Source organism: Rhodamnia argentea, chromosome 3 (genome assembly GCF_020921035.1).
Source record: "Rhodamnia argentea isolate NSW1041297 chromosome 3, ASM2092103v1, whole genome shotgun sequence".
NCBI classification, from domain to species: Eukaryota; Viridiplantae; Streptophyta; class Magnoliopsida; order Myrtales; family Myrtaceae; genus Rhodamnia; species Rhodamnia argentea.
The window spans coordinates 22,795,564-22,822,881 of record NC_063152.1 but is presented as its reverse complement, the minus strand read 5'-3'; the positions used below and the strand labels follow the sequence as shown (position 1 = coordinate 22,822,881).

The 27,318-nt window shown below is 38.6% G+C and overlaps 1 protein-coding gene and 1 long non-coding RNA gene across 2 annotated transcripts; one reads left to right on the top strand and one right to left on the bottom strand.

Moving 5' to 3' along the window:
* Positions 1 to 7,299: 7,299 nt before the first annotated feature.
* Positions 7,300 to 13,053, top strand: LOC125314509. The gene is made up of 3 exons (XR_007197979.1): positions 7,300 to 7,310; positions 9,514 to 9,515; positions 12,885 to 13,053. It is a non-coding gene; the product is annotated as an uncharacterized LOC125314509 (long non-coding RNA).
* LOC115729968 (cullin-4) lies at positions 12,543 to 25,811 on the bottom strand. The gene is made up of 17 exons (XM_030660605.2): positions 25,296 to 25,811; positions 23,650 to 23,765; positions 23,223 to 23,569; positions 21,372 to 21,552; positions 20,973 to 21,095; positions 20,419 to 20,706; positions 18,098 to 18,223; positions 17,843 to 17,944; positions 17,697 to 17,750; positions 15,631 to 15,737; positions 15,450 to 15,510; positions 15,230 to 15,361; positions 14,355 to 14,492; positions 14,185 to 14,265; positions 13,948 to 14,028; positions 13,743 to 13,823; positions 12,543 to 12,837 (listed from the first exon to the last, which is right to left on the bottom strand). The coding sequence occupies exons 1-17, from the start codon at positions 25,684 to 25,686 to the stop codon at positions 12,724 to 12,726; spliced, it is 2,523 nt and encodes an 840-aa protein (XP_030516465.1). The 5' UTR covers positions 25,687 to 25,811; the 3' UTR covers positions 12,543 to 12,723.
* Between the last annotated feature and the right edge of the window lie 1,507 nt (positions 25,812 to 27,318).

Below are 27,318 nucleotides of genomic sequence, written 5' to 3'. Positions count from 1 at the left end.
AAAAGACCGAGCGGGATGATACGACGTTTCATCACGAGGGATAATAATTCGCATCATCACTATCTGAGCTGTCGGATCCATCCTTTTGCTGCTTGTAGGCTTTCAATAATTGTCTTTCTTTATACTCGGAGATTAGCCTATCGGCTTTCGGATAATCAGGAATGCCACTTGTCTCAAACGGAATATTCGTGGAGCTGGATGGAATATCTCTGGAACTGGATGGGATGTATTGACCGGGTAGTACTGGCTGAGGAAGATCATAAGGATCTTGAGATAAAGGACCACCCCATGGGTCATACGAGCTCTGCGAATCATCTATGTTCATGGAAGAGACTGGATGATTTCTTTGGAATTCCTCGAGAGCTTGAAATGTGTTGGGATGCGTGCTAAGTCTATCCCATGAGCAACCGGTCGACTAGGGCCAAACTTTTGGAGGGATGACTCTATTTGCTTGACACAGAATCCTTTGGAGTTCCTTATATTCATGAGAAATTTCCATGATTGTCTTTGCAAAAGTCCGATGAATTCGAGCAACTTGTTCCGGAAGATCTGGCTTGAAAGTTGAAGTTCCAACTTGTGCTGCATCTATACGCCTATCTCTTATTGGTCTTGTAAAACACCATGGATTGTGAAAAATCACGACCGTGTGTCTTTACGGTTCCGGTCTTCCAACTCTACACTGCAATTTGAAATAATTATTCTAAGCTTGAAGAGGTTGGAACCATATCAGCATGTCCATAAGATATCTTTGATCATGGGTTACGTAATCTCCGAAAAGAGCTTGAGATAAAACCTTGTTGATTTTATCCGTAGGAAATTCTATGGCAGCATGGTAAAGGTTAAACATATACCAAAACATCCATTTAAGCTCTTCCGGAAGTTCTTCATCCGGAGACCAACGAAGGGGTCGGACGAAAGGGTAATCATAACCGAGACTTGGTTTTAACATTAATCCACCATAATCTCCGAAGATATGATAGTGGTAATGCCGGAGCAGGAGATGAACACCCGATGAAAACCGATTGTTTTGGATCAGGTCGGGGACATCGGGAGGATACTGATGGGAAGACCATTTGTGTTCTCTCATATTAACTGTACGAAAAGTACTGTTTGAGGGTTGTTTTCGTACATACATGTTAATAGAGGAGGTGAGTTCTTTAGGCCTGGAGAAAAAGTCTACAATGACATTTTTCTTTCCCGAAATATGTTTGGCATCAAAAGAATTTTTTGAAAACCATTCAGCCCATCTCAAAAGCTGAGGGTGAAGAATTTGTTTCTATTTGAACTTCAGCATTTGGGGAAATGAGGAGATGTCCATTTCCCCAAGAAAATGGTAACCAATGAGATGAAACTTGAATTTTTTGATGCCATATTTGATCGCTAAGATTTCTTTGAAGGTGGAGTGGTAATGCATTTCTGCATTGGTAAACCTACCACTTTTGTATGCACAAATTTTCCGCTTACCATCAAGCTCTTCAAGAAGTATTGCTGCCCAATACTTATCACCGGCATCCGTTTGTAGAATTCTTTTCCCGGTGGAGGGAAGGGATTTGCAGAGGGGGAGATGTTGCACAATCTCTTTGAGGTATTTGATAGCCTTTGTTTGTTTTGGTCCCTATGGTAGCGCATTCTTCTTTAGTAACTTCGGGAGTGGATGCAGTACCTTTGAAACTTTAGGAACAAAGTCTCCGAGGTAGTTAACGATGCCGAGAAAAGCTTGTACTTGATTAATAGTAAGGTTACTGTCTGGAAATTTTTGCAAATCTTCTGCAACATAAGGTCCCGGACAGTAGTTTCCATCTTTGAGATGCATACCAAGGAACTCTATCTCCTTCTGGGCAATGATCATCTTTTTTTTTAGAGAGCATGATGCCATATTTTTTTACAATCTCAGCGAACCGAGTGAGGAGCTTACAATGAGATTCTTCATCAACTGAATAAAGAAGAATGTCATCAATGTAGATCCGGCCATTTGGCAATATGGGTTGGAAGATTTTACACATGGCTTTTTGGAAAAAATAGGGGGCTGTTTTTAGTCCAAACGGAAGGACTTTCCACTGATAATGCTGGTTAGGAATACAAAACCTAGAATTGATTAAAAGGTTTTATGCTTTTAATGTTCTTGATTGTGATTTTCTTGATTATGATTCTGTAGTGAAGTGTTAACGTTGAATTTCTCTACATGATTAACGCTATGGTTGAAATATTTGAGCCTTTGTTGCATGTTTCTATGTATTTCGTTATAGCCATTTTGTGTTGATGACAAAAAGGGGAGAAGTTAAGAAAGGACAGGATCATAATATCCGGTAACAAGATTACATGCCTGATTATTCTACATTTGTGATAATATCCTATGATAAAAATATATGAATGACAGTGATAATGTAAAATTACTCTTGATTATTATAAAAGTTAAGAAAAGATAGGTTCCTCTGTTCTTGTAACAAATCATGTGATCCGAGAATCATAAGTGGAACAAGTGAACGGGTTATGAGCATATTGATGAAGCCTCGGGAACCGATTATTAGAGTAGTACAAAACGAAATCTGACGAAGCATCATAGTACAAAAATATCCAAACTAGAAGTATTATGCTCGAGATATTACACTTGCTCAAGTTCATTGAACTAATCAAGTTCACGAAATCATGTGCTTTAATTATGAAAAATCCTTTGTTCACATGTTTTCGTAGTATAAATACTCCATACCCGTATGCGTACACAAATCAAAAATCATTTTGATACATGCGTCACAAGTTCTAAGATTGATCGTAACTTCATGAAATCGAATTTTGAATTTTAGAACTTTCTCTTGCTAAAATAGAAGACATCATGTGTTGAATTATCTTTTAGCAAGACCACATTTGAGTAAGAAAAATTATATGTTACTCCCCTCTTTTTGCTTAACAATTGATATTTCTATGGATGGTTTTGTTAATCATAAAAAATGGGGAGATTGTTGAGAAAAACCCCTAAGTGATTTTGAAGTTGACAAAACAATCCATGCACTCTTGGTTTGGGATAATGCGGTAAAATACTTGTTTTACAGATTGTCCAAAGGTGCAAGGATGCACAGAATTGAATCCGTCAAAAGGTAGTTTAGATGTTACTCCGAAGGACTCGGATGTTGAGCAGGAGAGCTACGACGTTGGAATGATGCTCAAGCTTTGAAAGAAGTATTTTGCGCACAATAACCAGAACTTTAAAAGAGATTCAAAAGATGATTTAATTGATATATTACATTATCACAATAGCTAGTAATCGAGCTAGATCGTTCTTGATCGAGAGAGCTTCAATTCCAAGATCGGGGGAATAGTGTTCTAAATTCCAAGATCGAGAGAGCTTCAATTCTTATATTCTCATTGATTTATTTATTGCAATTCTTAGAGGTGTACACAGGAGTGTTGAGCGTTTGGTGTGGAGTTCTTCGTCTCAAGGGAGATCATTGAGTTATAACCTCTGATCAATTTATTAGTGGAATCCAGCCGATTGACCGCCGGTGTGAATAAGTGGACGTAGGCTTGAATAAAGCCGAACCACTATAAACCCTCTGTGCAAGTCTCTCTATCCCTTACTATTACTTATTCATAAATGTATCTCGTGATAGTCAAACTGCACACATTGCAATATTACGTGTATCTATTATTTGAGGGTCATGCTATGAGCTTACTTGATTATAATTCCGCATTGAGTTTCACAAATGTACTGTAATCACCTATTCATCCCCCTCTAAGTGATAACGCTAGCCTCAACAATGACGGCACGTCTTCCCAAATATTGAATGATGATGATACAAATTGGCTTATAATCATGCATAGTACTCGGTAAGTCCATCAAGTTAAGTTAGTGATTGTTTTCATATAGCGTCACGACAAGTTAGAGGCATATCAAAATGTTTTACTGATCCATGTGAATTACTGAGTCAAGGAAAGGAGTCGATGAGACGCGAGAAGTAGAGATCAGTAAAATATTGGGATAAAAATGTAGTATCAAGTGTTGATAAAAGGAAAGGACAAGTTCATGTCCATTTTGATAACAAGGCTCTGGCTTTGCGTACAAAGGATCGTAATTCAAATTCTAAAGTTAAATTCTGCTCCATAAGTTCATTCCTTTGACGTTCTTGGACTTCAACTGCCTATCATTGAGAATCAAACTCTTTCTCCAGTTCCTGACACCTCTTGTATTCTTATTGAATAGAAAGACAAAGACAATTTCTCTTTGCCTTATGCTGGTTAAGTTTGTCCTGGACTATCTTCAGCTTTGTCTCAAGAGCCTCTTTCTCCTTCTAAAGACGTTGAACTTCACAATCTACAGCATTGTAGTCATTGTAGAACAAAAGAGCATCTTTGCACTTGCTGGCAAGTTCATCTTGAAGGGCTAGTCCTCTCTGCTCGTCAAGAATCAGGTGAGGTAGTCGGGGAGTATTGATTCGAATAGTATCCACTGCCTCCACGAAGCTGACAACAAAGGAATCATTGGCTTCTTGAAGTTCCTCGAAAGGCATGAAAGATGGATTGCCGAAACATATCTCTTGGAAAAGAGCCTTTGCTTTGCCTTCCCTCTATGAATCAATGATCAGCTTTCCATAGCCAGGCTCTAAGAGATCAAGAAATTCTTTCCATTTGGCATGGCTACTTGAGAGGAAATGGGAGAAAGCAATACTTGGAGATTTTGAGGTTGATCGGTAGGAGGTTGCTCAATCACCGGTTTAGTGAGCCTCATTCTCTCCAAATCAGCTTTTTCTTCCTCGAATAATGGTAAGACATTGTCCACATTGGAAGAAGCATTTGTCAAAGGCAAAGCATCCTGAGGTACTGGAGGGAGTGTTGGAGGAGTTACTAATGGCAGGCAGATGGATGAAGGACCCTCAAGAGGATCCCTAGTGGGAATCAAATCCTTCTTTGACGCTGAAGGAGGCTCATCAATACCTGTAGGTGAGAATATGCTAATTAGTTGACAACTAAGAAGTATTGAAAAGAGCAAAATAGGGTTATAACTCACTAATGGGATGAGAAGAAAAATCTTCTTTTGATTCCTCTAATCCCGAAGGGATGGCGAGTGCCAATTTATGGCTAGTTCCCTTTGCGACATGAGGAAAAATTGTTGTAGGTTCTGAAGTAATCGCCTTGATCGAGGAAGCCTTTGTTGAAGGAGAAACAGCCGGTGTTATCTTTGAGGCAGAAACCTTAATGGTAAGAGTCTCTATAGAAGAAACAGTTGAAAAAGAATCGACAAGTGTCGACAGTCACAAATAGAATCATGAAAAGAAGGATATTGAAAATTACTCTTGGCTGGGCGAGATCTGATCAGAGAATGAAGTGGTGGATTAGGAGATGAATCTCTCATTGAATCACACTCACTGGGAGGTTCCAAAACTTGAATACCGGACTTTTTGATTGGCTGTTTCTTGGTTGCTCTCTTTGGAGCTGGTAATTCGGGGAGTAAGAGTTTCCTTTTCTTGCCACCCGCAGTAGTGGACAGTAAGATATCGAATGAAGTCATATTGTAAAAAAAAAAAGTAGAGTTACCATTGGCAGGGCCTCTTAGTATTATCGAAGATGCCTCAATAGCTTTGTCTCCTTTAGGAGTTAAAAGAGGGACTATGCCCTTCATCTTTTGTAGGACCACTTCAAGGGATTCAGAAAAAACCTCTAAATTGTGGTGTTGCCACCAAAAAGCAAATTCTGGAGTGGAACGCCCAGGATAAGGCTCAAACTCAGAGACAATAAATATTCGGTAAATATCCCCAGTGAGTATATTCAGCTCTTCAAAAGCTTGCTTGCTACTGAATTTACAATTGGCCTTGTGAAGAAAGAAAAATGAAAACGTATAAAGCGCAGGAAAAGAAACTCCTTGAGTAAGCCCAAATTGCCTAGCACAATATTGGGGGAGTAAATTTCGAAACCAGAGGTGAATCTCCCTTTAATGTATATCATGATATGGAGGTCAATGAAGGTTAATACTACCTGCCAGAGGTCACTCATATTATTATGGAAAGAGGGGACATATTGGCTGAATGTGGAGGAGAGAAAGGGCCAGAAAGAAACTTGTTCTTCTTCAAAAGGAAAGAGTTGGGATAGAAAGTACCGAAGATAAGAAGAAGACTCTCGAAATGGGAAGTAATTCTCTACCTAAAGCTTGGAAAACATGGCGATTCGGTACATAGATGGAAGAAGGTCGAATAAATTGATTCTCATAAAACTAGGATGGGAAGTGAAAAGCAGCCCAAGCTTGTAGAATCCAAAGGGGACCACCAAAAGCTCCACTTTCATCTGAGCTAGTAACGGAGGCAACATGAAACAAACTTCTACATAGAAGTGCCAGAGTAGTTTTTCCAAGAGCCAATTTAGTCCCTGAAGACAAAGCAAAAGCAATATCTATGAAATCCTTTGAAACTCGGATGACAGGATGACAAAACAGGAATTTTGACAGCCAATACAGCAGAAAGACGATATGCTCTTCACCAATAACTTCACCTTCTTTCCTAAAGTACTTGTTTAAAAAGGTTCTATGAGACAATTCGAAATCTGAAAATTTGCAGAACCCAGGGTAAGCGTTTACAGGGATAGTAGCTGTATCTACGCCAAGAGGGCTCAGTCCAGTTACGCAATAAATGTTAAGCAAGGTTATTGACATCGGAGAGAAAGGGAAAAAGAAACAATTGGTCGATGGAGACCAAAAACAGGACAAAGCACATAATACTTTAGGGTTTAGTCGATAATCGAAACAGCAAAAATTTAGAGCATCATGGATTTGAAGATCGTCCCAAAGATCAGCCTTGGAAGGACGGAGGCGAAGATACCATTGGTAGAATGAGGGTTCGAAGGTAGAAAATGCCCTAACTCTGAAAAGGCAAGAATGCTAGTTGTATGCTAAAAATAGACGATTGATGAATAGGGAGTACCTCGGTTTGGAGCCGCCGAAAGAAGCTAAGGAAAATTTCAGGAACGGAGAAGTGGTTGTAAACCGCAGGGCCGAGAATATATGAGCCTTCATGAGGGTTCAAAAGAGAAAACTAGTGACGATTGTTGTAATCATCGGAGTCAACAAACTTGTGGTATCCTTCTAGGGCTTCTGAAGCGGAAAAGGTAGGAACTTGGGAAAAGCCATGGATGCTGAATGGAGACAAGCAATTGAGTGCAGAGTCGAAAGCGAAATATTTAGAGGAAAATAGGAAGGATGAATAAGATGAGCGCTAGTATAACAAGTTTGAAATCAACAGCTGGTTATACAGTGAACTGATGCGAAAAGAAGTTGAAAGGGCAAGTACACAAAACGTCGTAGTAGACGCCATTTGAAGCAAAAAGTAAGTGTTTGTTCACTCTTAATATTTAAAAGAATTAAATTTCTTTAATTCTTTCAAAAGAGGGCAAATGTTGACACTAAAAAGATACACAATATACCGAACGCACGGTAAGGCTGCTATATCCCGAGATTCGGTGAGTTGAGAGCAAGATACTGAACAAATGGTAAGGCTCTTGTGTCTTGCGATTCGATAGTTGAGAGCAAGATACCGAACGAACGGCGGGGCCACTAGGTCCCGAGTTTCGGTAAGTTGAAAGCAATTTGAAAACTTGCTGATTGAACCATTAAAAAAGTTACTAATCGGTAAGTACAACCATACAACCGACTACGAATGTGCCGACTTAGCAGTGCCGGCAAGGTGGTCACAAACAAAAGTTGAAAATAATGGGCACGAGAAGACCATGAAGAAGTTATCAATGGAAATATGAACTAATCGTAGAGGTTATGGATTGAAAGAGAAGTCATTTGAAATTTTGGCGGACAAGCTATGGAGATCGTGGGAAGTTGTTGGAAGCGCCAAAATTCAAGATTCGAAAATCTTGAAGTAACCGACGGTTACAAAGTGCGAGGGATGATAAATATGCGGTGGTGATGAAGGAGAAACACCCCTCCCCCCCACGAATTGATCAACAAAAAACACTCATTTTCATTGTAGTTTAACTTTTCTCGCACTTCACATTTCTCGTGCTTTTGCATTTCCAGCAATCTACTGCTTTATTTAGGAGTATTGTAAATCGTAGAAACTTGACACACAATCATTCAATCCATGATCCATTTACACACAATCTTCCCTTACACACTCATCCATCCATCACATTTTGCCTGAACTCTCCTAGACATTTGAGTAGCACGACCCCTCTTGGTAAAAACAGAAGAATGAATTTCGATAAAAGATATTCCCATCACTTAACACGTGAATAACGTGTATGAAGTTCTTTTTTTAATCAAATTCATAATTTATCAAGCGATTAAATTTTAGATACTTGAAAATGGGATACTAAGAGTTTTGAAATTTGATATATAATAAAACGTCCATTGCCAAAGATAATATTAAAAAAGTTTAAGGTTTGGCCCAAACCGACCAGGATCAAATCAATTCAAGTCGATTTGGGCCGGGGCTACAGACGGGGCCGAAAGTTTCCTCCTTAAGGCTCAGCTCTGTTGGCTCATTTGCGCCCTACTACGATATCTCTAAGTTTTTTTTTTGGTCCAAACGATATCTCTAAGTTGAATATGGATTATTAGCGGACATGGCAAAGGAAACATGACCTAGAACCATACTATTTGCAAGGGACAAGAGGGACGTGAAATAGAAAAGAAGAAGAAGAAGAAATAGGAAAGAAAAAGGTGTCTAATTTCACTCTCGGATTTAGGTCATTGGACCGGGCCGGTCGAGCTAGAACCTTCAAAGGTCCTCCTCAACCTGGTCAAGTGTCAAAGCCTGCTTTTGAAGGATAAATTATGGGTTTGGTTTAGCTTTCTCAAAGGGGTTTTGAAGAACTAAAGTTTTTTGGGGAAAATTTTGAGTTTTTGGCAAACTTTTTTAGGGCTTCTTGAGCCAAATGCTAGCTTTGGCTAAATTTAAATTGACGTAATCAGTAAACGTACATCAAGAATGAGGGAGTCGCCACCGATCTTTTATCAAAGAGCTTGAAAAGTTACAAAATTTATGAACAATCAACCCACGACATTATACTTTAATATGATAAGGATTATGTCACTCTTATAGCTTGAATTTGATAACTGCTACCGTCAAGAATTTTATGCGGTACTAAGGCGGATATACTAAAGTGAGGTCAACTTATTAAATGGGCTTCAAACACCGTGGAATTTATCTAAAAGATAAAGGCTCGAATAGAGTCACCATCACTATCGGGAACTTTATGCGGGCCTGAGGACGACATGGTTGAGAAGAAAATGAATCCAATACTATCATAACTTTTGTATGACGCTCACTTGAAAGTCATAATTATTTTTTTGACTGCTTGAGTGTCATAACTTCTAAATAAACGACTACTTGAGTACTGTAATTTTGAACCAATCACTTGAATGCTAAATTTTTTTTCTAAACATTCACCCAAGTGTCGGATTCCCGACATGGCATAGCACTTATGGTGAACATTTTTAAAATGTTAAGACATGCAAGTGATAGACCGAAAAGTCAAACGACATTTAAGTGATTGGAGAAAAAGTTATGGCACTCAAATAAGCGGTGAGCATAAATTATTGCACTTGAGTGATAAAAAAAAAATTATGTCGCTCAAGTGAGCGTCGCACAAAAATTTTGACACTTATGACGTCCTTTTCCCTCGATCCATCAAATGAGCTAAGAAAGCTGTGAAATATATGGATAGGATGCTAGAGAAATTGTAGTAGCTAGGGTAAAAAGGGTTAGATAAAATATCAACTGATGTTGATCGATAAAAATTCGAGCCATAAATTTTTTTGTTCACTCGGGTGTCACATCAATATAAATTGTTTATTTGAGAGCCTATTTCGGCAATTCATATTATGTGGCATTGTTACTTAATTTTTCATTCTGACGTGTTTTTTTTTTATAATTTAAAAAAATTGAAGTCCCACATGGAAAATCTTTAGGGTTAATACCATGGAAAACCCCAAATCGGTACACTTGTGACAAATTTACCCCAAATTATTTTTTTGACCACAAAAAACCCCAAACTGGTATACATGTGACAAATTTACCCTAAACTGGTACACATGTGACAAATTTACCCTCCGTTAATTTTCATTAAATTTAACTATCAAATTGTTGATTTAGTGACATGTGATAGTTGACGGGTATACCAATATGGGGTTTTAACCCTCTTTTTGTTACAAGTTTATCAATTTGAGATAGGCGATCTTGAGATCGGACAGGTGCGGTCTCGTGGAAGGCAAAAGCATTAGAGACGAGGTCTTCGAGCTATCGCTTTTCTTTGTAAGATCGAAGACTTGCTTTCCGTATCATTGTTACCGGGTTATCCCCATGGTCTCCATGGTCGGGATCTTCGCCATGGGCGCCCCTAAGGCTTACCTATTTATGTCAAATCGTGAACCTCCTTCCTTCGGTAGTCTCTTCTTGTACGATGACACCATCCATAGCGCACGGATGGGTGGAGCACCAAGGGTTGTGTCCTCCCATACCGTAGCGGGCCAAAAGCCAAAACAAAGTGACGATTTAACGGGGGGTGAATTTGTCACATGTGTACCAGTTTAGGGTATTTCGTGGTCAAAATAATTAGTTTAGGGTAAATTTGTCACAAATATACGAGTTTAGGATTTTTGGTGGTAAAAAAAATAGTTTGGGGTAAATTTGTCATATATGTACCAGTTTGGGGTTTTTCGTGGTCAAAAAAATAGTTTGGGGTAAATTTGTCACAAGTGTACCGGTTTAGGGTTTTTCATGGTATTAACCCAAATCTTTATTCAACATGGCAAGAGTATAAAAACCAGCTTCTCTCTAAATGCTTCCTCTACAAAATCAAGGACGTTTTTCTCTCTCTAAATGCTTCCTCAAACGGCAACGTTTTTCTCTCTCGTGCGTGCTCCGTCTTCTCCTTCATTGACTCACTCTTTTTGCTCAGTGTCATCTCTCTCACTTAATAGAGGCAAATGGCACGAGAAAAGGCGACGGTGTGGGGGGAAACATTAGAGCATAGTGAGCAAAAAATTTCACCTTCATCTTGGCTTTGTTGATACAAATGGGCTGCTTCTCCTGCTGCTGCTCTCCATTGCGAATTTTACAAGTTGATTTGTACAAATTTGGAGAATTGGGGTTAGGTTAAGGTTTTTGAAGAGGGAAGTTGAATTTTCGCCCTAATTTCTTTGAACAAGGTTGGGGATCTTCAGTCAGATGGCTAAATGACGTTGTTTGCCTTCTCAATTGCTGACTTTATCTTACTGGCGAACCACTTTGGATTAAATATTCTTGAATAATGTCAAATTGGATTTTTTAGCGAGGGAAATCATTGATGGTACGCAAGTGATGGACTTTCATAGCACTAAAAAAGGCAAAAAAAATAAAAAAATTATGGTACTCAAATGAATACCCTATGAAAGTTATGATACTCCTAATATTTTTATCCCGCAAAGGCCAATACTTATCCACATGGTAGATGTAGGTTTAGTAGAGGTCAAAATTCGAATGTGATGTGGACTCCTCAGAGTTTTCCGATCTAGGCGGTTTTCGGAATCGGGTTTTGGCCTATTAATCTTGGGCTGGTCAAGACCTTAGACCTTTTCAAGTGCCTTTCAAGTGTAACTTTGTGTCCTTGAACTCCTAAAAATCGTTAGTTCCCAGGTACTTGCAAGAAGTAACGTTTTCTAACGTTCTACAGTGTTCTAGCGACAAAAGTTCTGGTTTTGCCACTGAATTTGGTGTCTTTCCTTATCTCCGTCCTCCACAGGAGAGCTGCCTGAGGGGCTTTTCATAGGCTTCAAGGTGTTTGCTTATGGGAAAAGTGTAAAAAAAAAATCATAAATCTATCGCATTGATCCCAATTCAATCCTAAACTTTTTGTATTTGTACTAATTGAGTTTATCCATCTATTTTTGATCGAAAAACGCTGACGTGAATGCTAATCGTCCCACATACACAGCCATAGCTGACTAAACAGTTCTTTATATTTTTGTATATTTAATAATTCTTTTATTTTCTCTTTTTTTACTTATTTTTTATTGAGAGCCAGCGAGAGTCGCTCGCCGAGCACTGCAGAGTCAAGGCGAGAATTTTTGCCCAAGCCCGGCTAACAGGCTTAATTAATCCTGCTAACTCCACCGATTATTGAGCTCCTACAAACCCCTAATCCAAAGAAAAAAACAAAAAAGAAACGCAGAGAAACCTTGATATGCAATTATATACCTTGCATGCTGTTTGCGTCGGATTTACGCTTTTTTTCATTTTGAGAAAATTCTTGAATGACGCATTCAATGTGGTGGAAGCCTAATGTGGTCAGTTGATGAGACAAAGTCATCTCGTCGTCAAACAAGGTGAACTTTGGTTAGAGCAAGTATGCCGGCCGCGAGCCCGGTAATGTCACCATCAAATAAGAGAGATTTCAAGATTGGATACTCATGCTCAAAGGAGAAGACGGCGAGACCTTGAGTGCGGCGATAGTGTGACATCGAGCAGGCAGCAACTACATGGTGGCAAGGCAACCAAAGAGAGGGTATAGCCAGAATCGGTCCCAATCTCCCACGGTGGGTCGCAGTAAATCTGCTCACGATGCCCCACCCGTAGAAAGAAATGGCGATCGCATTAAATTATGCTCTCCAAAGGCGGTAAAATTGATCCTTATCAGCCCAAACTGTACAATAAAATTTGATGAGGGGATTAAGCTTTCCGAATCTCAAAAGAGCAGCCTAACTTTCATGCCATATACATTGACATCTGCTGAGTCAAAATAGCACACATTTGACTAAGCCAAGTAATTGTATATCTGAGGGTTGTTCTTGTCCCGCTCCAGGTATTCTCTGTCAATCAGGCTTTCAATCCTTTTCTTCAGATCAGCTGGCTTGATAGGGAATTTGAGCTGCTCAGCGAAGGAAGCGGCAAAAAGTAACATATCACATTTATCAGATGACGCACCAGTATTTCCAATCAATTGGAAGAAAATAAAATGAAAGAGAAATAGCAAAACCCTTCGTTAAGGCAAGGAGAGGGAAAAGGGTGAAAATGAAAAGGGGGTGTAGAGAATTAGAAGAAATCAAATTTTTTGTGAGAAGAAGCGAAAATTTTCCCAATTTTCCCAATTTATCTCCATTTCCCCCTCTTCCAGACAAAATAAAAGATTGAAAAGAATCAAACCCATTGTCACACATGTCACAGCGTCAATTATCAAAAGCCAGCTGAGCTGGGCTCCATAATATGCACTTTATCAAGACAATCGATTATTTGTAACAAAACTAAGACGCTAGTTTTTATCAACACATGTCGATAGATAGGAGGGGGCCCTCGGTGTCTATATTTTTTTAATGTTCCGTTTGTTTCGCGAAAAATAAATGATTTGAAAAATATTTTCCGAAATATGATTACTTGTACCACTCAAAATAACTAGTCGATAAAAATATTTTCATTACCAACAATAATTTATGTTTAAAAATTTCGTGGATGATAAAAGCATTTTTTGTCCTTTTCTATTTGTAAGCAATAAAAAGGATCATTTTTAGGAAAATATTGTCCAAATCATTCGTTTTCCGCAAAACCCATACTTTGTAAGCGATTCATAGTGTCCTTAGGATTTTAGCAATCCACCAGCTCATCTCCACTAATCTCGCTCTGAGTAATGCAAAGTGCTTCAAAGTAACAACCAAACTAACAAAACTAATCTAGCTCTAATTTTGACTTTGTTTAATAATGACGCACGTATTGGAAATACTTCGAAGTGCTTTTTCTGCAACAGAAAAAAGACAAACAGGCTATACGGTATACATTTACCTGCTGAAACAGTTCAGTTATCAAAAGTGTGTGGCTAAGCACTTTCCTTGTCTTCATTATCCGAACAATAGCAGCATCGACCTAGAATTCAACCGACAAGACAAACTATTACTGGTGGCTTCATGATCACATTTGTTCTCCATTCTCAGATACCCAATCAGCATACGAAAATTAAGGGAAATGAACAAGAGCAAGCTAAAAAAACCTGATATTGACGGTCCTGAAACACTCTTTCGGTGGTACTTGTGTTCTCCTCCACTGTTTCCTTCATCTGGATAGCATTAACCTGCGAGCACATCAAGAAAATTCAGCATTAAGATCACATTCCAACGAATATTACACTTGTCAGCTTGAAATAGAAGTTTCGGTTGGGGAACGAGTTGTTTGGGTGGATAAGGGGAGATAAATCCCGCAGCGACTAAACTGAATCTCAAAACTCTACCTTTATTCGATAGAGAGGAGCACTAAAAGCTTCATTGAACTCGAAAGAATCATCATCCTCCACATCCCTGCCCTTGGGCACCTGTCAAGGAAACTAAGGATATTAAAACACCAGCAGTGCAATAATACCAGGCAAAAACGTACATCAGAGCACTGATCCATGGCACCCACCTTTTGAAGGACCCTCACTTTTCCACATGCAAGGGATTGCAGAGTTCTTCTCAGCTCCTTATCCTCAATGCCTGTGGAGTCTCTTATATCTTGCAAACTAAGCTTCTGAGCATCGTTAAATAGCATCAGAACAACTGTCTGCACGACATGAAAGCAGATTACAATGAAGAACAGTCAAAATTTAGGACACATAAAGGTTCACAAAAAAAAATTCACATGGTTTTTTAAAACAGTGATACAACCAGCAAACTCAACTCACGCTGAAAAGGATGATTCACAAATCTGATTGTTCAGCAACTTCAAAGTTCGAGGATGAGTTTTCTCCAAAATGGGGGAAACGATGCAGCCAACAAAATCAAGCAAGCCAATATTTGCCCAAATAGTGATCTTTCTACCATGGTGAAACTGGACCGTTGCATTTACTCACAATAAAAATAAGTGTCCTAAAGGATTAGAATTCTTCTCCAATTTCAATTAATAGTCTCATCTTTTAGGATTTGAATTTTTAGAATCCTGTTAAATTTCCTTTTCCTAGTTTAAGTATGTTTCCTCTGTAGTTTGTAGAGGTTTCCTATTACAATTATGATTCTTGTTTAGAGGTTTCCCATGCCACCTAGGAGTTGAAATTTCAGGAGACTCTGCAAATACTGTTTTTAAGTTCTTTCTTTTCAAAAGAGTTGATAATTACTGACTCTTGGGAAGTATTCACTTTGGAATCATATTATGCAATTGTTCTCTTGAGTATGATGATGCTTAGAAAGTTGTAGGAGTGTTGCCTAAACAAACTCATCAGTCTCGCATTATTGTCCACCGCAAATTTGGGCTCACAAGTTTGGGACTTGTCGTCCAATGAAACTGGTATTTGATGGACTTGCCTGAAATAGGGAAACTGCCAGCTCTTTTCTCCCTTTCGGAAAATCTGCCTTCAGAACACAGTGACCTAATGAACTTTGCCACATTAGACGTCTCCCACTATACTTGCTAAGGTAAAACTCCTTAAATATGTCCTGTTACCAAGTATAAGAATGTCAGAGAATACTACTAAACTTCCAGGATCCGAACTCAAAGACAATGAGCCATCTTGCTAGAACAAACCTGATAAACATTCAATTCATGAGGGAGCCTTACATCCATGGGTGGATAAGTGGGCCAGTACCTGCATTAAAGTAAGAGAGACAAATTCTTAGACTAAAAGGTCACTGGGTCTAGTATTTTGCCGTTTTCCAGGGTTGGTGAAGGAAAAGAGGGGAGAAAATCACACAAGAACAAAACTTGCCCTGTAGTCAGCACATGGACGCTCATCTCAATTCCTGACGGTAGTTTTGTCCTTGCTTGTGATGATTGCTTGAATGATTCATTTATCTCTTTCGATAATTCAATGTCCTAGGAAAATGAAGAAAACTTGGAAATTAGTGACATTCGATACTACATATGGAGTAAAACAAAATAGATCACAAATATGGATTCAGAAGCTATATGAAGAAAGCAAACTTTTTCCATGCATAACCAAGAGAAAATGAAATAGGATGCAGTTCCCCAAAAATATGAATGAACTGTAGACGACCCATTCTGCAGAAAAAGGTTAGTGAACTGTGGCAAGATGGATGAGAATTTTTTTATATGAGTTAAGAGTTAAACAAAGAACAGAGAAACCAGCTCTTAGTCAAGGTACATGCAGAATAATTTGCAAGCTTTACAACATATCACTCAAAATTAGCAGACTTCTTTCAGTGGCCCATAGAAGTGACTTTCCTCATTTATACACTCCTAAATACGAGGATTAACGCCAAATGTTTTATCTACTGACTGCATGTCAGAGTTTGTTGGAAAAGTTAGTACCATATGTGTAAACAAAGCAAGGCCTGTTACGGAAATGAATATAGGCTAAGCTACAGCATAAGAGGAATAGATTGAAGGATTGACGACCATGTACAAGTAACAGCTCCTACAAGTATATTAGATGTCAATCCTAGAAAGCTCTCACATAAATCACGCCAACTAGTCCATTTAAGTAGAAGCACATTCAAACCTCAGGTATTCCAAGGGTAAACACAGGCAAAAGTACTGAGAAGCAAAACGTCTCTTTGTCGAAAATAAGCACCCATGTTGTCAGCACATGGCAATGCAAAGACCAAGCCTCAATGTTTACTTGCACAACCAGGTAAGCACAGGCATCACCAAGGGCATTGACTTCAATTTCCAACTACAATGGAGTAGCTGCCATTCCCACTTTCTAAGTCATCTTTCACTCATGGCTTATAAATTGTATTCTACCTAAAATATTATTGTAATGTGGAGCAACATTTTATGTCTAGACCACATCACATGCCAATGTAAAGCCCAAGGATATACCTCAAAGTTCACTTGCACAACCAAGTAAGCACGATTGTTTAGTATCCCTAAGGGCATTGACTTCAAGTTTTAACAACAATAAGAAAGCTGCCATTCCAACTTTCTAAGTCATCTTTCACAGGTGGCTTATGATAGTAAGATTCTGCCTAATTGTTGTTGAAGCATGTGGCAACATTTCAATTCTAGACCAATGATGATAGCCCAGACCACCCTATTTAACATACAGAATGGAAGAGTTTTGAAAACAATTGGACAATAATATTAACTGTAATATAGAACCTCCTGGAGCAATTCTTACAGAGAAACATTTGGAAAAAGCTCCTTCAATGATCAGTTTCTCATGGTATAAAATTATTAAGAAGTTATACTCTTCAGATAAGGAGTAAGATTGGCAACAAATTCTTCACAAGTAAGATGAAGGCTAAATCCTCAGCAAAAATGAAGGTAAATCCATTAACTGCCAATCATACGTTGCTTGAAGCTGAAACAAATGCCCTTAAGACAGATGGTAAGGAAGGCAAAATAGGAGGAGTCTTATTAATACACATTAAAAATTTAAAAAGGAAGAAATTTCAAGCAACTAACTTACACCAAATAGGAAAATGACATACTCAAAGCATATTTAGAGACTTAACAAGTACCCAAATACACCCTCTACCATTTTACTTTTGTTTTCGGTACTACAAGCATGGGCAGTACAAGAGTTGAAGCAGAAAACCATCACTTCCAGAAAAGAGGAAAGAATTCTTTATTCAAGTAGCATGGAAGAAGGTAAATCATATTGAAACACAAAACTCAATTGAAAAGGAACAGATAAATGGAATCGATCTTTTTTCCTGACCATAATCTTTTTACATGGATTTTCTTTAGCATAAAACAGGTATTAGATCATCTGACACACGCTTTTTAGGCAATAGTGAAATAAATAGATCTTCAATAAGAAAAAGCAGATTCAAATGGTTCAAAACAAAGTCTGCAACAAAGATGCACCTTGAACATTCCTTCAAGTTTATTTGTGAACTGACTACCACACTCGGTCTTCAGCTGAAATAAAAATACACAGTTTTCAAAATATTGTTAGTCAAGGTTAAAACAGAAAGGTCATATTGTGCTCTAATGACAAACATGTCCTTGACCTTTGTGATCATGGATTTTTCTGCATCAATGGAAGCACTCTTCCCCAATAACAGTCTCTTCGCAAGATCCTTCTTGTAGAATGCTTCAAACACATCCTTTCCCTGTAATGAAAAACACATCCCATATGATTTCGTTAAAAAAGAGAAGGTGAGAGTGAAAATAGTTCCCATTCTCCAGCAAAGTCTCCACCTTTTATTTGGATCACAGTACATTTTTTTTCTTGCAGAAGAATGTATTAGATATAGCAGGCTAACCTGGATGAACCTAAACAAAACCAGAACTTTATCAAGTATACTCTCCAATTCCTCTTCTGAGGTTCCTTTATTACCAGCGCGTAACTTATCATCAAGAAACTTTGCAATTAACTCAGCTGGTCGGTTCTGTCATGAAAAGTAAATCAGTCATTAGCTGCAAAGTTCTCACAACAGCAGTGAACAAATAATCGATACAAGTTATAATGTTATCTGCAACCAAATATATTTTCTTCTTAGGTTGTACATAAACAATATACAAGCTACTTTACTGTCCAATAGTCCAAAGAGTATTAATTCTACACTTCCACAAGAGACCAAACCATATAAGCTAATATACGTCATATCTGGCCCATCATCCTCACACCTTACATGCACACTCGTAATATGCAGGGATGGTAAGAACCCAATCTCATCCCCTCAGTTCCATCATTTTATTATGTCAGCAGCATCTCCATTCTGTAATGCTGTTTCTACATGCTGGCACCTTTTCCGAGCAACTTTTGTGAATGGAACATGTTCAGTCCTCCTAACACTAGAATGATCTGACATTTTTAAGCAGTAGTAAGCATAAGAATTCCATGGGCAGGCCATCCCATATAATGCATCAGTCTATTCTTCAACCTCCTAAGCTCTATTGGTGTAAGCCTACCTAGTTTTATGCGACATCTAGATCTTTCACCATCCAAGTATCTTAATGCACTTCCTCCTTGATTCAATTGCACCAAAGCTATAACCTTCAAGCCACTGTACACTGATATCTCAATTATATATAGGAATGGTCAGTACAATGGTGCTTGAAACACTCCTTTCCAATTTCCAATTGCTCAGACTGTCCTAGCCATAATCCCCATGAAAATCAAGAACTCAAGATTTTGAATTTTTTTTTTTTTTTTGCTTTACTTAATAGTAAAATTGTTTGACTGAAGTGGCACGAAGGAGATGCCACACATTCGTATGATTAATTAGAGGACCGAGTCAAAAGGTCTGGAAAGTCAGGAATCCCTATTGTTTAGGCATTAGAATTTTAGTTGTCCCTTTCAACCATCATATCCATCAAAGAGTTGCATAAAGTTCATCTTTGTCATATACAAATCACCTCAAGAGAATGTCTCCCACTTATCCTTCATTCAGGCTACAGAAATTCCATGACGACTACTTTCTTTCTCCTTTTTTTCCTAATGTCCACTTATTCAACGAAGCATTCTCATGTCCACTCTGCGGATTGTGCTCAATATCGAAGGTCAAAGTGCTTTATGTAGATCAGACCATTTTGAGAAAATTGAATGTCTTTTTCCAAGTCAATAATCATCAACTAGACATTGAGCATGATACACATGTGAGGAAGAGTGTACCGAAAGTCCTTGACCATATATGCAGAATGCAATCAAATCTTAAACATTTTAAAAAGCAGTCAAGTCCTCTAGGTGAACAAAACAATATTGCCTATGTGACACTTAGAATTTGCTCCCGTGGAAGCCTTAGATTGTATTTTAAGTTTTAGGACTTGATTGTATTTTTCCATAAAGGCTTAAGACTTGGTTTCATCAGTTGAAATGTTCCACACCCGAGCACATTCCATAAAGATTTAGAATTTGCGATCAAGTTCCCCACATCGCGGCATTTGTCATTAGAAGGTGGTTGCCACTATCCTCAGGCAACACAACTCTCTCTCTCTCTCTCTCTCTCTCTACTTCAGTATGGACCACGTTTTCGGCATTGCAAAGGTGATTGCCACTATCCTCAAGCAATTTCCACAGTGGTTGCCTACCAATTTGTTATTTTTTCTTTTTTGTTTCTTTTCGTTTGCATCCAATGTTCTTATTGCAATTCCGTTCAATCATGAGGCAGATAGTCATTTCACCCAAAAAACCAAGAGACATTTATGTATTTCCTACGTTTTAATGAACAATATAGGTGGTAACGATCACCAAAAATTTGGCGCAAGAGGGATGGACACCTTAAGTTCAAGAACCAATGGGCCTCACAACCCCCAATACATGGAGGACTATACTGCAATTTCGCCATTATGAAATATCATTATCTCCAAATATCGTTTTCCATTCATTTTTTTCTCCAATTTCTCACCTGCACATATTTTGCAATTTAGTGTCACAAATTTTCCTCTTAATGTTTACACTTTTTGACCAAATTCAATTCACAGAAAAGGAAACATGCCCACAAAATCTATCAAGCAGATTTCTCAAAATTTAGTCACCAAGACAGGTATAGGAATATCCATGCTTGATAAAAGCAGTCGATCTACTAGTCATAATTTCGAAGTACAACGCGAAGAACATAAGGCAAGTAAGAACATCACGGACCTGACGAAGATTGATTAGGTGCTCAAATGAATCCTTGACAGTGTTGCAAAACATTTCGTTCTTCGAAAAACTTTCTTCCCATATTGCATCTAAAGAAACCTTAGACTCCAAAAGGGATGGCACCATGTCCTTATCTTTTTCTTCATCCATGACAATACCCTGACCAGTCTGTCGTATATACAAGCTAAGTGCTTGTCTCAATGACTCCAAAGCGTTTACCCTTGCAAACAATTGGTACATTCTCTGAAGGTCCTCAATACGATTTCCATCCATCAGCATCATGAATCCCTAGAAAATCAGTGAAAACATTTAGCAAGCAATACATCACTCCGGTGCACACATACAAGTAGATAGAGATCTCCATAGGGACAGTTCTATGGACATGGATACAGTGAAAGAAAGAAACATGTTCATGATACACATACAGTAAGACTTGGCATACTGTGCTTGAAGGAGTAGGTGAAATTGTGAGGACCCAAAAACAGCATACTTACATGCATAAGAAAGGAGGGGCGGTTGAAAAGGAAAATGAAAAGGAATCACATTTTTCATACCTTATCGAGAATAGCATGTATATGTCGTTCCAGAAGTTGCCTTTCTGCAGTAGCAATTAGAGGCTTCCTTGTACTAGCATCGAGGTAGAGCAAACACCTCTCATGTTCTTCATGCAATCTAACCTGCAAAACTTCTCTATATGAAGTAATTCTGACAGATACAAACACATTTTCCAAAACGAAATGCTTTAACTACACCACACACGCCAAAAATTGAAACTTCATCTCCATGTACATATCTAAACAGCTTTCATGAAAAATAAATAACCATTTTTTCACCTCTTAATTCACAAAAACTTTCATTGAAAATTCATTAAACAGCTACCTACAAGCTAATTAAGGAAAGCCACTTTCTTCAAAAGTAACAATCAAGTATTTCTAGGAAGAAAAAGGACACACCTCCACATGTTTCATGTAGTCTGGAACATCTGACTGCTGCATGTACTTCATGCCTTCAGCCGCATAAAATTCGGATGTGCACTCAAGGAATGGCTTCTCAAAACTTTCTGCATAAATTCCTAGAGCAGTAAACATCTTCAGAAGATGATTAAGGAGCGTCCTATCAACTGCTTCACCCAACCTATAAAACAAAAGATCATTATCCAAGGGAAATAATTAAAGCACAGCAATAGTCCTATCTGGACATTTTAGACAGAGTCAGCTACCTTCACAAGAAGACAAAACTGAAGGATTAAGCAAACTGCCAACAGTTATCAATGGTGACAAAAACCACCATTATTAACCAAAAAACTCTAGGAACAGAGGACATGACAAGATAACATTGAGCTTTAGAAACCAACATACAATATGCTAATTACAGTAATTTGGGAGGATTGGTCTAACAAAGAGTGTCCCTCTTATGTTAGATTCTGTAGAAAATGCTATTGCATGTTAGATTCCCAATGCGGCAAATAGAGCAACTTTAAAGTGCCATACAAAACAGTTGGGCCCATTGGCTTTCAAAGCCTCATGTCAACTGGATATTCATTCAGAGGATTCTCTCTGTTCACATTTATAGGCCAGAGATGGCAACCTGGTCATTTTTGTCAGAACCAAATCTAATATTGTAAATTGGATATGACTCAATGCCATTAGTAAGTCCCAAAACTGCCACCAGCTAACAACTAATCTTTTGCAGGCAAAGCTAAAGTTTTTAGATTGGTCCTAGTTTGAGGACTCAAATATGTACATTTGCCAAGTTAACCCTCCATACAACAACTCTTGAAAGTCGAGCACCCATGCAGTTCATCCTTGTAGTCATCAATGAAGACATGACCTTTCACCGAATGAACTTGCTCTTTTTCTTCATGCAAATGAAGGTGTCAACAGGCTACTAACCAATTTACTACTATGAAATTAAAAAAGTGATAAAAAAATCCCATAAAAGACAATGCATCACCTCCATATCCATACAGTGCCCAAAACTTAACACAGAAATTCATAGATCATGTAAAAAAACAAAACAGGAGTTTCAATTCCCACGGCTCTTGTCATCTTTTCTTTTTTTTCACCTCTTATTTTTTTCTCCTCTCTCTATCTCTCCCTCCACCTCCCCCCCCCAACCAAAAAAAAAAAAAAAACCAAACCCCAACTCAGCAAAGATAATAACAAAAGAAACTAATCCCATTCAAATATACTACAGCAACCTCGAGCGATTACCTGCCTAATTGAAATGAAGGATGCCTATGTACGATGATATAGAGAATCATCTTTAGTTCTCACACTGATGCTGTTTTACCTCGTATTTATATTCAGTGTGTGCAATGGTTTACTAGAAGGCAATGACGTGATCCCTTCTATTGCCATTGATATTTTTTCCAATGTGCAAGCGCACAATAGCCATCACATAGGAAATCATTCCCGATGCTGAAAAGAATTCTCGATGCAATAAAGGATGACATAGTTCAGAGGAGAGGTAATATAAATGCTTCCTTCCCATCAAACGGCCATAACTCCATTTTTTAAGTTTTTCATAATTAAACTGTAGTTCCAAACTACTTTACCAAAAAAAAACACTGTAGTTCCAAACCAGCAATTATAAGGTACATTTAAAGACCAAATTCCAACTACCCATTAACACTTAAATTATCTGATTAACTAATAATACCTGAGATAGAAGACAATTTCAACCAAGAAAGAAGATTTTAATATAGAAATATTGGTTATTTCTTCCATCATCCTTGTAATTCAAGTAAAAGCTACATATGATAAGCTACATATGATGTTTGAAAATATAAACAAAGATTGTACCTTTCCCTTTCAATCATTCTTAAGAGACCGGTGACAGTTTTATGCTCAACTTCTGCTGACAAATGAAGATGCTTTCGGAAAAGTTGCAATCCCATGTCCCATAATGACCGAACATTTGGGTTTTGCTTCACGTAGGTTCTATCCAAATATAAGGCTATGCCACGAATCATCAGCATCTGGTCACAGAAATCCTGCCAGCATCTCTCAACAAGTGATAAGAAAACTGCCAAATCTGGGCTCTGGCCGACGAGAGTCTGCAGCACCGCTGATATATGTGTTTCACACTCTTTCTCAATGCGTTGATAAAGATTTCCCCCCAATTTGTGTAGGCAGAGGTCATTGACAGCCTACGGACAACAAATTTGATAAACGATGTAGAGTGCACCATACTGATTGAATGCAGGTGATAGAAGACATAGTAACCTACCTGGTAATAATCCTCCAAACTACAGGAAACAGGTTGCTTTAAGAATATTGCATTTATAGCTGCTTTAAGCTTTGCCCATGTATCCTCTTCAAAATTCGTGGGAAGTGTCGGCTTAGCTTCATCAAGAAAAAGGAACATCATAATGAGATATATAAGGCAACTCCACCTCTCTGCGCAACTTTTTCTTTTTGGGTCATAACTCTCAGCGCAACTTGAGAAAGAAGAATATAGGCACTTTACACAAACATAAAAGGGCAACAGAAAAATCAGCCCCAATATGTATGTATGCATGTATGTATGTAATTATGTATTTATGTATGTCTGTATGTGTGTGTGTATGTATGTATGTACCATTCCCTCTGTTTCTTATCATTGTCAGTTCAGTTGGAGTCAATTGAAATAAAATAATATCCCCCATATTCGTCATACACTTGTTAATGGTCACAGAAACTTCTGTTTGAACATTGGATGGTTGGAACCCTATATAAGAGGCGCAAAACGGTTGTAGCCCCTTGCTATTCTTCAAACTGATCCTCTTCACCTACCATTTTGATATAATCACCGCCGTATTCTTCACGCATTTCATAGAAACTTATGGTTGAATATGGGATGGTTGAATCATATATATGAATCACTTCTTTAAGGGAAAGATGCCATACAAGCTCAGGCAAAGAATGGTCAGGCAGAAGTATGATTCTTTTATGCACATACATGCTTCAATATTGGTACATCATAATCACATGAGCAGCATGCCCCCATGTACCCCTAATTCCAGGATCTCTTGTTTAACTCCTAATAGCTTCAAATGAAAAGATTTAACGACAAACCCAAATTGGGCAATAAGTGGTCAAATGACAGCAGGATGCCGTTTTTGTCAATGCAAGTAAAGCATTCTAAAGACCATGCAGCTCTGGTACGCAGTTAATATACTTAAGAGGCTTATTAAAATTCGTTCTTTCTTTGCTCCCCTTCTGTTTGGGGTTGAGGAACTGAGGCATGCTTTGTTGGAAAAGACTACCATGGGAAAAGAAGTTGCAAATCTTAGCCTACAATTTCTTTGTCTGGTATGGTAGGGAACAACATGAGAGCTTTCAAAGCGAGTGCCCTAATAAGTTGATAGTTAGGCATTTCCCACAATTCGGTAACTGAGCAGTACCTTGTTAAGATTTTACTATAGCAATCACACATCCTCAACTTACACAAGCACATATGATCACTTTCCTAGGAGAGACTGACATACGTGCCTGTGAAGAGACGTCTTTTCACAAGCACAGTACTAAACAACTTAAGACCATCAATGTCAGCACATCGTCAGTGGCCAAACAGAAAAAATGTCAGTAATCCATAATCCCATTGCTCAGTCTAATACAGAAATCAGTGTTATCACCAGCTCGGTGATTCTCACACTTCCCATCACTCAATTAACCAAAATCCTCAGTAAAGAGATGGCAACATCTAAAAGCCCCATCAATCCACAATCAAAAACTCTGTCGACAATCAACGAATTTATTGAAACGGCAGCAAATCAGAAATCTGCCAAACAATATTAAGCAAATCCATCCAGGCTCATTAATTAGAACTCACCCAACCATCACCTGAACAGGAAGCCCTAACCAAATCCTGTAAAGATCGAGGAAATAACATACCTTTTACAAGCTTGATAATGAGCTTCTTGGGAGGCTGCGGAGGCGTGGCCTTCTTTCGGGACAAATTGGCGGCGACGCTGTGCCCCGCCGCCATGTCGTCCGACTTCATGCCGTCCTCAAGGGACAGGGTCGTAGGATCAAAGACGACATCGCCCTCAGGATCGAATCCCGGCTGCTGCGACTGTTGCTTGGCGGGATGTGGGTGGAGGCCGTTCTTGTGGGCGGCAGTGGAGTCGAGAGAGCCGGCGACGGCCTGGGACTTGGCTTTCTTCATGGGCGGAGAAGCGAAGGCAGAAGGGGCGGCGGCGCCGTCGCCGGAGGAGGAAGAGGAGGAGGAGGAGGGGCCGGTGGTGGACGCGCTGGTGGCAAAGCGTTTGGTGGGGTGAGACATCAACGGGTGTCAGGAAAGCATTGCAGAGACGAACGCTCGCAATAGAAATAAGAAATCGGGAAAATGAGGAGAGTGAAGATTGGAGAACTATTGAGATGTATGAGAGAGAGAGAGAGAGAGAGAGAGAGAGAGAGAGAGACGGAGAAGGGGAGTATTTTTTCAGGACGATAAACTTTTCCCATCATATTACTGCACTTTTTGAAGCAAATTCTGGGTTTTTTTCCAATTTAATTTTTCTAAATTAAATATTTAAGAAAATATTTTTCAAAAATAAATATATACAGATTTGAGTCTCGCTCGGCAATTGGTGTGCCGAGCGGCCAAGGGGGGGCCCCCACGGGCCCCTACATCCGCTGAGCGGGAGGTAGGGGGCCACCCCCTTGCCCCCACGTGGCGCCCCCCTCTTCCCCCTCCCCTACGTGGCCCCTCCTTTCCCCTCTCTTCCGTGCCGCCCCTCCCCCTCTCCTCTGTGCCGCTGTCCCCGCCTTCCGTGTGGCACTTTCCTTGCGTAAATTTGTGCCGCGAAAGAGTAGGGGCTCTTCTCTCCCCCGCATTTTGCGCACCGCGGCGTCAGGCGCTACAAGAGGGGCAAAATGTCTTGCTCCTCTCTTCACTTCTTTAAATTCCCTCTTCCTCTCCTTCTCTCATTTCTTCTCTTTTTGGAAACGCTTTGTCGCTCTCCCTCTCTTTCAAACATCCTTCGTCCGGCTCAAAACATTCTCTCATTTCTTCTATCTTTCAAACTGTCTCTCTCTTAGACGCTCTTCTTGTCCTTCAAACGCTCTCCCTTAGACACATTTCTTTATAGTTAAGTATGAATTTTTATTTATATGTTGTTAGTACTACATTTTTATATTAATATTTAAATTAATTCGGTACTTTTTCTTGACGATTTGAGCTCCTCATTCGGTGCGTGCGCTCTCTCGATAATTTGAGGTAAATTTCTTTTTCATTATTTTTTGCGGTTTCGTAAGTGTAGATTTATTTATGTGATCGTTATTTATATTTGAATAATCTATGTTACATATAGGTTATTAGCAATTTTTTTTAAATTGTTGTGAATGTAAATATTGTTTTAAAAGTTTAAAATGAATTTTTAGGAAAATAACTTAAAAAAAGGGTTATCGGATAGCCAATACGAGAAGTGTAGACCGCATTTGACCCGATTAAAAAAAAATCAACGAGATTAGGATGAATATTTTTATTTACCCTATGTCCAAGTATGCTATCGTGTTCTCCTTCATGGTTTTTTGTAGCGCTCTATTTAAAAAAAAATTTAACAGGTAGAGCCGTACTTGGAGACAGGGAAAATAAAAAAGTTTAGCCTAATGTGGTTAAATTTTTTTTGGACTCATTTTCACAATTATGTCCATATTCAATTTTAGGTTATCAGATGACCCGAGAATTGCAGGCCGAATTTGACCCAGTCCAAAAAAATAATTTTTTAAAATAATTTGAAAATTTGGAAAAAGAAAATAAAAAAATTAAAAATTGATAAAAAAGCATAGAAAAGAAAAAAAAAATAGGAAAAAATCATTGAAAATTTGAAGAATTCAATGCTGCAATGGCCACAATGAAATGGCCATAGAATATTATGGATATTTGGCCCCCGATTTTAAAAAAAATAAGAAT

Bases quoted from the DNA above. Each gene is read 5' to 3' on its own strand.
- LOC115729968 (XM_030660605.2), bottom strand. From the start codon at position 25,686: ATGTCTCACCCCACCAAACGCTTTGCCACCAGCGCGTCCACCACCGGC. The intron at 15,362-15,449 runs GTTTGTTCTAGC...ACTTGGTAACAG, and splicing joins ATGAATTGAATGTTTATCAG to GACATATTTAAGGAGTTTTA. The intron at 13,824-13,947 runs GTTTTTTTAGCT...GTTGAATTCTAG, and splicing joins TTCAGGACCGTCAATATCAG to GTCGATGCTGCTATTGTTCG.